The 11,509-nt window shown below is 47.6% G+C and overlaps 1 protein-coding gene across 1 annotated transcript; it reads left to right on the top strand.

Annotated features, from left to right (window-relative positions):
* The first annotated feature begins 947 nt into the window (after positions 1 to 947).
* LOC146712211 (eukaryotic translation initiation factor 4E type 2-like) lies at positions 948 to 8,695 on the top strand. Its single transcript, XM_085451967.1, has 7 exons — positions 948 to 1,116; positions 1,710 to 1,791; positions 2,372 to 2,506; positions 2,691 to 2,795; positions 3,981 to 4,133; positions 5,133 to 5,269; positions 8,473 to 8,695. The coding sequence occupies exons 1-7, from the start codon at positions 1,100 to 1,102 to the stop codon at positions 8,510 to 8,512; spliced, it is 669 nt and encodes a 222-aa protein (XP_085308093.1). The 5' UTR covers positions 948 to 1,099; the 3' UTR covers positions 8,513 to 8,695.
* The last annotated feature ends 2,814 nt before the right edge of the window (positions 8,696 to 11,509 follow it).

The raw sequence follows: 11,509 nt of genomic DNA, 5'->3' as shown, positions 1-11,509 counted from the left end.
TGAAATAAATAAAACTAAAATAATAAGATATTTCACCGTATTTCAAGGAAAATAAATGCAAATAACTCTGGGTATTAATCAATCCATGATATATGACATCTTTTTTTTCCAAGCTCCTTAGACAGCATTTGACACTGTTGACCACACAATCCTATTAAATTAGGGGTCCCCAATCCCAGTCCATGAGGGCCGGTGTCCCTGCAGGTTTAAGATGTGTCCTTGATCCATCACAGCTGATTTAAATAGATAAATAACTGTCTTGTCTCCAGAGGGCTGGTAATGAACTAATCATGTGATTCAGGTGTGTTGACCCAGGGTGAGATCTAAAACCTGCAGGGACACCGGCCCTCGTGGACTGGGATTGGGGACCCCTGTATTAAACCATCTAAAGACATGTGTTGGGTTTGCACTTGTACAAACGTATACATGTATTTTATGTTCACATATGTGTGCTTGTGTGTGAATGTGTACACTCTTGTATATGTATGTGCATATTTGCATGTACACATATATTTTTACAAACATATGGGATGTCACAATGTTTTCTATTTTTTCATCTTTCATCTATTTTAATTCTTTTTATTTGATTATGCTATCCTTCTGTTCAGCACTTTGGCGGACACTTGATGCCCTTTAAATGTTCTTTATAAATAAAGATCACTTGACTTGAGAAGCATACATTAATGCAGAGAAGTGTATTTTCGTTTATCGTTTTTTTAATGTATTGATTGTGCATTGTTGGTCCTCCATATATTAATAAATATAATTTTGTAGTTTATGCACTATGGGTCCGCCATAATATTTATATATCACTTATTATTATTTTTAATGAAGTCAATTATCCCGCGTTGATCCTCCATACTTATGGACATAATCTTTCGCTTTTATAACCTTTCGTGAAAGTGCGATTAGTGACCATTATCAAATTTGTCCCTTCGCGCCTTCCGTCCACTGTTCCGCCGTAAGCATGCGCATTGACAGAAGCCGTCACCGCAGTCCAGTGTGTTGAGTAGAAGCCGAGTAGGGACAATAGATTAAAAATAGAAAAGTACAGGTGATACAGGCGGAGATAAGGAGCAGAACGAGAGACGGAGGAGAGATGGATCAGTTGGAGCGGTAAGGCTCACCTTTGACCCGGAAATAACTGCAGATAACGCTCGAGCACGTAGAGCTAGCATCCAGTGTGATTCATTCAAACTTTATTTAAACAGACTGCGTGAAATAAGAGTTAGCCGTTAACAACAGCGTTTTTATCCAGGCAGTCGGGGTCTAAACTTTATTGACACAGCCTCCCTGAACAGTCCGTTTGTTTCGGAGCGTGAGACGGTCGCGTGCGCTGTTGTGTACAAGTGAGAGGACCTGTGGAGGTGTGACGTCAGCGCAGGGCTCCGTCTTTTAAATGGAGTTTAGGAAGGACGTGAGATAAAGGGGCGACTTCACCTGTGAGTAGTGACGGTGCGGTGTGTCGAATCTTTCCAGCCAATGGTTTCGGGCGCACGAAGCCCCGTTTAACAGCTCACTGCTGCCATCTGCTGGTCGTTCGGTGTACAGCGGCCCTGCTGTGATAACACATGCAGGCTACATATCAGTGGAAAAGCAAACGTAAAGATGACTCAAGCATTTTAGCTGTTCGTCCACCATAAACCATGGGCACGTCCCTCAGGTGACACCTGGGATTACCTGCTGAGTACTTCCTGTTTGTCTTTCAGTCCCCAAGATGACAACGCACAGGAGACAGATTGTCACGTTGACAATGCCGATGGAAACAACAACAACAACAACCGGCGCAAGGTAACCTGTTCCTCTGTTTTACCTGGTTACCTGTTCACGCCGTGCTCGTGTCTGTAGGCACGTTATGTTATCCCAGGTGGAAGTCTCGCTGAGACACGTGGCGTTAGAGGACAGACAACAGTTGTGTTTGTGGATATATGACTGACTGTAATTATGCATGAAATCATCACATCTCTGTAGGATTAAACTGAACATTATAAGTGCTTCATAAAAACAATGTCACGTGACTTTGCTGACAGGCAGCTAAAAGTGTTGTTTAATGTTCCTGTTGGAACTTTTGTATCGCCGCATAAATAAGAGTCATAAAACTCAGCACTTACTTTTAAATGTTTACTCTTCGGCCGCCCCACTTTATCCTCTGCTGTGCTATGAATCCTGGGATATGATGTGCCAACCCACATCATAACCCATCCTTGAAATCTGAGGGAAAGGACGACGCATTTGCAGCAGCCTTCGTCACGTCACTGTGGCGTAATCGGCCCTCTGAAGGACAGCCTTGAGTTTAGACACTCTTAAAACCCTCAGACTGTGAGGGCCTGATTGGTCAGCAGCTGTGATGTGTGTGTTTTGTAACCTGCAGACGGTGTGTCCAGGTGCAGGTGAGCACCCCCTGCAGTATAACTACACCTTCTGGTACAGCAGGAGGACCCCGAGTCGTCCCGCCAGCTCTCTGAGCTACGAGCAGAACATACGACAGATCGGCACCGTGGCCTCGGTACGTATGGACAGCTTTCTGTGAGGACACGCCTCCTCTGAGACCACACCCCGTCAGCTTTACTGATAGTTTCAGTCTGACACGATTTTATTTCTTCTCTCTCTGATTCAGTCACATGATCAGTCTGACCGGATCAGTAAGTCTGTGCGATCGATCGTTCTGATAGCCAATAATGTGTGTTCAGGTGGAGCAGTTCTGGAGGTTTTACAGTCATCTGGTGAGGCCAGGTGACCTGAGCGGGCACAGCGACTTCCACCTGTTCAAGGAGGGCATCAAACCCATGTGGGAGGTAACTAAGTACCCAGTACTCCTGCAGTACTCGTGTAGGACAGATTTGTGCTGCTCAAATGAAAGTACAACAATAAAATCATCATAGACACACAACACATGCAGGGCTGCAGTGACATCACCACGAACCAGACACGCCTGTGTGAGGCCACACCCACACCAAGAAAGTACTAATGAAGGAAGCATCAATGAATTCTTAGTGAAGTGCTGATGAAGATGAGGGGTATCCATCCATCTTCCTTCACTGGGGGGCAGGTCACGGGGCAGTAGCCTGAGCAGAGCGTGCCAGACCTCCCTCCTGCTGGCCTCCTGGAGAACACGACAAGCACACCTTGCCCAGGAGGCTCAGCTCTCTCTTCACCACCGTGGACCGGTGCAGCATCACTGCAGCCGCTCCAGTGCGCGCTGGAGGACACCACCTGATGAAACCAACAGAACCAATCTGCACGAAAGCCAGAGACGAGATTCTTGGCTGCGCCTGTAAATTCTGTACATGAAGATTCTGAACAGAATCGGTGAGAGTACCATGTCCCACCAGGAACTAGTCCTACCTACTGACGGCTCTGCGGACCAAGTTCTTGCAATGGTTGCTTAAGGATTAAATGGCCCGTAGTACGGCGATGGGCCCCTGTCCCGTTCCCTGGCTGTGCCACATCCTGGGCCTTGCTCCAGGGCGTGGCCCTGGTAACCCCAGGCAGGGGGAACTGTTTCCTGGGTGAGCTTCTCATGGAGGTTTTTTAATAACTCTTTGTCTGGTCCCTAAACCCATGTCCAGAAAGGTAGCGCTTCACAGACGAGCGGTCCCACAGCTGTACACAAAAGGCTAAAAGTAACATGAACGTTAGGTCATAGTCAATACAACAGATTAAATAAAACACGTGAAAATAAACAATACATAATAATTCAACTAAGAATTCTTAACAGAAAAGCTGTTTTAACAGAAAAGTATTAACTGCTCATCAGTGTACTCGAGTACTGCAGGAGTAATCCTGGAGATGTACTCATGCGCTAAAGGAGTACTGATACTGCAGCAATCCCGTACCGCCCCCTGCTGTGCTGCTCGTACCAGTTGTCCCAGATAACTTCCTGCAGTGATGTTAGAGCTGTGTGGTCACATGACTGATGCACTCAAACTCCCCCCTGTGTCTCCTACCTGTGTCACCTGTTGTCTGTCTCACCTGTGCAGGACGAGTCTAACCGCAGTGGGGGGAAGTGGATCATCCGGCTGCGTAAGGGTCTGGCGAGTCGGTTCTGGGAGAACATCATCCTGGCCATGCTGGGCGAGCAGTTCATGGTGGGAGAGGAGATCTGTGGGGCTGTGGTCTCCATACGCTTCCAGGTAACCACACAACCACTGCAGCACTGTGTTACTGCAGGGCTGCTGCTCTGAGTCGGAGTATTCAGAGGTGGAATGAGGCACAGTGGAGACCTTCTCTACCTGAGAGATCAGGGCTCAAACTGGGATTCGGTGCTGTCCAAGTAAAACACAATAGAACTGTGTTACTAAAGTGCAGCTAGTGATGACTGTGGAAGTCTGTGGAGTCAAGCAGAGAGAGGACTTCTGTGATTGTTACCAGGGTTACCCAGTGCTGGTGTGCTGGTCCCCTTTTTTTAATAAGAATGAAACTACACTGAGCGTCATGCTCAGTGCTGAATTCCACTTTCAGAGCTCAGGGACCTCCCACGACATCTTTCAAAGTAAAAGTATTTCCAGTGTGGATCATGTGATCTGATCAGTGGGTAGCGTGGGTTCAGCTGGACGGGTGGGGTCTTGTTTGGCCTCAGTGTGTCCTGTGTGGAAGACTGTGGCAGCAATGTTGTCGAGCTGTGTTCACAGACCAAATCAGTGAGTCCGATATATGAGCGCTGGAAGTGAGCTCAGAGGAGAGCTGCTGCTCCTCCACTGACAGGAGTCTGCTCCTTTAGCCTGAGCTTAAAATTAGACGGTCTGTCTCCCAGATCCAAACTGGTTCCCCGAGTTGTGCTCTGATGCATCCATCGGAGTATGTGTGTAAATATTAGATAGGAAAAAGGACTTGTGTGGATGGGCGAACCAGGCACGCTGTGCTCAGAGTAGGAAAGTGATATAGGAGAACCAGTCCATTCACCATTTCCTGTCAGAGGCCATAAGAAGATCATTTGTAACCTTCACTAAAGCTGTTGCTGTGCTGAGCTCTGACACCTGACTGAAACTCTTCAATGAGCCTCTGCAGATGATCTGTTAGCTGTTGGCCTATAATTAGCTAAGATTAGCTGGGTTTAAACAAGCTTGAAGGCCTGTGGTACGTTTATGATAGCATCTGACCTCTGACCTGTCTGTAACCCGTCTGTCTGTCAGGAGGACATCCTGTCGATCTGGAACAGGACGTCCAACGACCAGACGACGACGTCCAGAATCAGAGACACTTTGAGACGAGTCCTGAACCTTCCAGCTAACACCATCATGGAGTACAAGACCCACAACGACAGCCTCAGGTACTACCACTGTGCTAGCACTGTTACTGCTGCTAACACTGTGCTGTCAGGTTGGTTGATGCTTTGAGTGTATTCATATGAACCTGACGGTGATCAAAGTCACCTGTCTCAGCTCTAAACCATCTGTACTTAACCCTTTAAAACCAGTTAGAGCGGCACGCTCCGTTTTGCCTAACCATTTTTAAATCCCAGTAGAACCGGAACCGTGTAAGCTAGCGCAATAATTTTTTTTGCATATGAAACCGGAGGAGTTGTACTTACATCTTATGCCATCAGCTTGTCCTCAGTCACGGTTTCCTTCCACATATAGCTTTGCAAAAACTGCATAAAAAGCACTTGCAGCAACAAAAACATAATATCCCAGAAACACGCTTTGCCGATCTGATCAGCTGTTCGTAACACTTCCTACGTTAGAATAGACGTCAGCATGAGCTATCGCATGTCCGCCATTACCTGCCCGAAACCGGAAGTGACTTCATTTTCTCAGAAAATGTAGTTTTTTACTTGTAGGCCTTTACCGATGTTTTTAAAAGTCATGTTTGACTTCATGCTTTTCTGAATAGTTGCTGGGATGCTTAGGACTCAAATCGCGCTGCTTTAAATGGTTTATTTTGACGCACCTGCTGTTTTCTCTGCAAATTTGCATTATAGGATTGTTTTTCGTTTTTCCTGCAGTGTATAAAAATTGCTGTATCTCAAAAATAAAACTATGAAGACACAAAATAAATTCCCTGTGGTGGGAAACTGTTTGTGCAACTTTTTTGGATTTACAGTTTTGAGGGATAAACCTCTTAAATTTCTCTATTTAGAAATATATGTTAAAAAAATAAAAACGATTTTCAAATTTTTTGTACTTTATTGCAGCGGTCCCCAACCGTTTTTGCGCCACGGACCGGTTTATGCCCAACAATATTTTCACAGACTGGCTTTTAAGGTGTCAACAAAATAAAACTAGTACCGGTACCGAAAAAAATAAGATTTATTCATAACACATGTGAAAAGATTCGATCCCTATACAACCGTTGCAAGAGCTTGGTTCGCATTGCCGGCAATAAGTCGGACTCGTTCCCGGTGGGTGATGGGCTCCGCCAGGGCTGCCCTTTGTCTCCGGTTCTGTTCATGATTTTTATGGACAGGATTTCTAGGCGCAGCCAAGTGGCGGAGGGCTTTCGCTTTGGTGGCCTCAGAATCTCATCTCTGATTTTTGCGGATGATGTGGTTCTGTTGGCTTCATCGGGTGAGGGCCTCCAGCTCGCACTGGAACGGTTCGCAGCCGAGTGTGAAGCAGCGGGAATGAGGATCAGCACCTCCAAATCTGAGGCCATGGTTCTCAGCCGGAAAAGGGTGGAGTGCCCACTCCGGGTCGGGGATGAGTTCCTGCCCCAAGTGGAGGAGTTCAAGTATCTCGGGGTCTTGTTCTCGAGTGATGGGAGAAGGGAGCAGCGTAAATAAGCTTCCTCCGAAAGGTGGCTGGCCTCTCCCTTAGAGATGGGGTGAGAAGTTCGGCCCTCCAGGAGGGGCTCAGAGTGGAGCAGCTGCTGCTCCACATCGAAAGGAGCCAGCTGAGGTGGTTCGGGCATCTGACAAGGATGTCCCCTGGGCGCCTCCTGGGTGAGGTGTTCCAGGCATGTCCCACCGGGAGGAGGCCCCGGGGCAGACCCAGGACACGCTGGAGAGATTATATCTCTTGGCTGGCCTGGGAACGCCTTGGTGTTCCCCCGGATAAGCTGGAGGAGGTGGCTGGGGAGAGGGAGGTCTGGGCCTCTTTGCTTAGGCTGCTGTCCTCGCGACCCGGCCTCGGATAAAGCGGATGAAGATGGATGTGAAAAGACCAGGAAAACCGAGTTAACGATAAAAACGATAACAAAATAACGCTGAAAACCGATAAAAACCCTGAAAACCATACATTTCACACCTGAGCCTCAACTCTCGCGGCCCGGTACCAAACGACTCACGGACCGGCACCGGTCCGAGGCCCGGGGGTTGGGGACCACTGGTTTATTGCACTTTTTTGCAATTTATGTAGTTACTATGGACTTAATGCTAAAATATGGGCTATAACAGTTGTATTGATGTATAGCAACTTGAAATGCTTCCAAAAACTGCTCCACAGCATGTAAAAATATCTCGTTCTTAGTTCTATGGCAGGTCTAAAGGGTTCATGATCCTCTAAACAGGGTTTGTCCTCTGTTGATGTTTGGGACATGAGGTGGAGCCACTTTTCATCTAATGAAAGGAAATCAGGACTTTTGTTTTCTTTAGGTCAAAGTTGAGATCAAATGTACGTGTTCTCCCTGTAAACCCACTGTTACCCCTCTGTCCACTCTGTAAACCCACTGTTACCCCTCTGTCCACTCTGTAAACCCACTGTTACCCCTCTGTCCTCCCTGTAAACCCACTGTTACCCCTCTGTCCACTCTGTAAACCCACTGTTACCCCTCTGTCCACTCTGTAAACCCACTGTTACCCCTCTGTCCTCCCTGTAAACCCACTGTTACCCCTCTGTCCACTCTGTAAACCCACTGTTACCCCTCTGTCCACTCTGTAAACCCACTGTTACCCCTCTGTCCTCCCTGTAAACCCACTGTTACCCCTCTGTCCTCCCTGTAAACCCACTGTTACCCCTCTGTCCACTCTGTAAAGCCACTGTTACCCCTCTGTCCACTCTGTAAACCCACTGTTACCCCTCTGTCCACTCTGTAAAGCCACTGTTACCCCTCTGTCCACTCTGTAAACCCACTGTTACCCCTCTGTCCACTCTGTAAACCCACTGTTACCCCTCTGTCCACTCTGTAAACCCACTGTAAACACTCAAGCGTGTTTAGAGAGCAGGAGGATTGCAGCAGATGGTAAATGGCTTGTATTTGTATAGCACTTTATGTAGTCCCTAAGGACCTCAAAGCGCTTTACACTACATGCAGACATCCTGGGGCGCACTGACAGAGGCGAGGCTGCCGGACACTGGCGCCACCGGGCCCTCTGACCACCACCAGTAGGCAACGGGTGAGGTGTCTTGCTCAAAGACACAACAAACCGTCAACCTTCTGATTACAGGACGAACTGAACTCTTGAGCAACGATTGCCCAGATGACACTAATTCTGTGTTTAAACTAACAGCTGTGCTTGTCACTGCTGACTGGTGAAATGCATTGTGGGAAACGATGCTGATAAAGCAGTGAGACCTCTTCTGTCTTCTGTTTCAGGGACAACTCGAGCTTCAGGAACACCAAGATCTCTGTCTGAGGTCACCGGGGTCAGCCCAATGGCCCTCTGACCAATCAGGAACTGCCGTGGTGTTACTCTGCTCTCTCATTGGCCAGAGGATGGCCACATGGACCAATAAACTGACTGAACTGGACTGACGGTGTTAGTTTGTATCTCTGAAGTTTGTGCTGGTGTAAATAAAACTGAGTCTTCTTTAAACTCTGAGTGTGACTCTTTAATCCCAGCTGGCACCTCCGGGTCCCAGAGCAGTATAAAGACCTGTCCCAGGATATTCCAGGATGGTAGCTGAGACTAATCTGGGTCTAATCCAGGCTGCAGTCCAGCAGGGAGCTGAGCAGATGGACTTGATCCAGGCCGGGATTAGCAGATCGGAGGTACCATCATCGGTACCTGATCCAGCTCACCTGTCTGATCGCATGATTCACCTCCCCTGCTGCTCCTTACACAGGAAGACGCCCTCTTACCACAGGCTGTGACACTACAGCGAGGTGCTGACATCATCAGCAGGAAGTGAAGACGTGACAACAACACAGGTGGATGCAAAGTTCCTCTCTCTCCACTGTAAGTGAATGTAGCTCGACCATGATTCTCTCTCTCTCCACTGTAAGTGAATGTAGCTCGACCATGATTCTCTCTCTCCACTGTGAGTGGATGTAGCTCGACCATGATTCTCTCTCTCCACTGTGAGTGGATGTAGCTCGACCATGATTCTCTCTCTCCACTGTAAGTGAATGTAGCTCGACCATGATTCTCTCTCTCTCCACTGTAAGTGAATGTAGCTCGACCATGATTCTCTCTCTCCACTGTGAGTGGATGTAGCTCGACCATGATTCTCTCTCTCCACTGTAAGTGAATGTAGCTCGACCATGATTCTCTCTCTCCACTGTGAGTGGATGTAGCTCGACCATGATTCTCTCTCTCTCCACTGTAAGTGAATGTAGCTCGACCATGATTCTCTCTCTCCACTGTGAGTGGATGTAGCTCGACCATGATTCTCTCTCTCCACTGTAAGTGAATGTAGCTCGACCATGATTCTCTCTCTCCACTGTGAGTGGATGTAGCTCGACCATGATTCTCTCTCTCTCCACTGTAAGTGAATGTAGCTCGACCATGATTCTCTCTCTCCACTGTGAGTGGATGTAGCTCGACCATGATTCTCTCTCTCCACTGTGAGTGGATGTAGCTCGACCATGATTCTCTCTCTCCACTGTGAGTGGATGTAGCTCGACCATGATTCTCTCTCTCCACTGTAAGTGGATGTAGCTCGACCATGATTCTCTCTCTCCACTGTGAGTGGATGTAGCTCGACCATGATTCTCTCTCTCTCCACTGTAAGTGAATGTAGCTCGACCATGATTCTCTCTCTCCACTGTGAGTGGATGTAGCTCGACCATGATTCTCTCTCTCCACTGTAAGTGGATGTAGCTCGACCATGATTCTCTCTCTCCACTGTGAGTGGATGTAGCTCGACCATGATTCTCTCTCTCTCCACTGTAAGTGAATGTAGCTCGACCATGATTCTCTCTCTCCACTGTGAGTGGATGTAGCTCGACCATGATTCTCTCTCTCCACTGTGAGTGGATGTAGCTCGACCATGATTCTCTCTCTCCACTGTGAGTGGATGTAGCTCGACCATGATTCTCTCTCTCCACTGTGAGTGGATGTAGCTCGACCATGATTCTCTCTCTCTCCACTGTAAGTGAATGTAGCTCGACCATGATTCTCTCTCTCCACTGTGAGTGGATGTAGCTCGACCATGATTCTCTCTCTCTCCACTGTAAGTGGATGTAGCTCGACCATGATTCTCTCTCTCCACTGTGAGTGGATGTAGCTCGACCATGATTCTCTCTCTCCACTGTGAGTGGATGTAGCTCGACCATGATTCTCTCTCTCCACTGTGAGTGGATGTAGCTCGACCATGATTCTCTCTCTCCACTGTGAGTGGATGTAGCTCGACCATGATTCTCTCTCTCTCCACTGTAAGTGGATGTAGCTCGACCATGATTCTCTCTCTCTCCACTGTAAGTGGATGTAGCTCGACCATGATTCTCTCTCTCTCCACTGTAAGTGGATGTAGCTCGACCATGATTCTCTCTCTCTCCACTGTAAGTGGATGTAGCTCGACCATGATTCTCTCTCTCTCCACTGTAAGTGGATGTAGCTCGACCATGATTCTCTCTCTTTCCACTGTGAGTGGATGTAGCTCGACCATGATTCTCTCTCTCTCCACTGTAAGTGGATGTAGCTCGACCATGATTCTCTCTCTCTTTCCACTGTGAGTGGATGTATCTCGACCATGATTCTCTCTCTCTCCACTGTAAGTGGATGTAGCTCGACCATGATTCTCTCTCTCTCCACTGTAAGTCGATGTAGCTCGACCATGATTCTCTCTCTCTCCACTGTAAGTGGATGTAGCTCGACCATGATTCTCTCTCTCTCCACTGTAAGTGGATGTAACTGGACGTTGACGCTCTCCCTCCTGGTCTCTGGTCCTCCCTCGTTCACCCTGACATCATCTGCTTGGTTTTCCTTTGGACAGATGAAGCTCTGAGACAAAGGTAAATAGATCATTGATCGCTTGATTGATTGTTCTGATATTTGAGCTTCTGATGCTCAGACAGTCTTAGACTCTGTGTGTGCAGACAGGTTGTGTTTTGTCCTCTCTGATTTCCGATCCGTTGGAGCTCTCTCCCTGTTAAAAAGGAGTTCTTCCTTCCCACCTTCGATTGCCCCTCTAATATTGTAGGCTCTTTGACTGCTGCTGTAAACCCGAGCTGTATACATAAAGTTAAATTTTGCCTGAATATAGGGAGCATGGGACCTGAGTGATTTAAGTAAATCTGTTAATGAGCTTGATCTTCTTTAAAACCAGCCAATCGGAGAGCTGCAGATCAAGTCTTGACCTCTCAGGTGTGTGTGTGTTTCCATGGTTACCATGATTGGATTAAAGGTGTCAGCGGGTGCCCTCTGTGGGTTCAACCTGAGCATGTGTGGTCATAGTTACATACTCTGCTC

Source organism: Copadichromis virginalis, linkage group LG3 (genome assembly GCF_057382275.1).
Source record: "Copadichromis virginalis isolate Kocher_CV1m ecotype Utaka linkage group LG3, C_Virginalis_male_GT1.1, whole genome shotgun sequence".
Classification (NCBI taxonomy): Eukaryota; Metazoa; Chordata; class Actinopteri; order Cichliformes; family Cichlidae; genus Copadichromis; species Copadichromis virginalis.
Note: the sequence above shows the minus strand (reverse complement) of the source record. Positions and strands in the feature narration are given on the sequence as shown.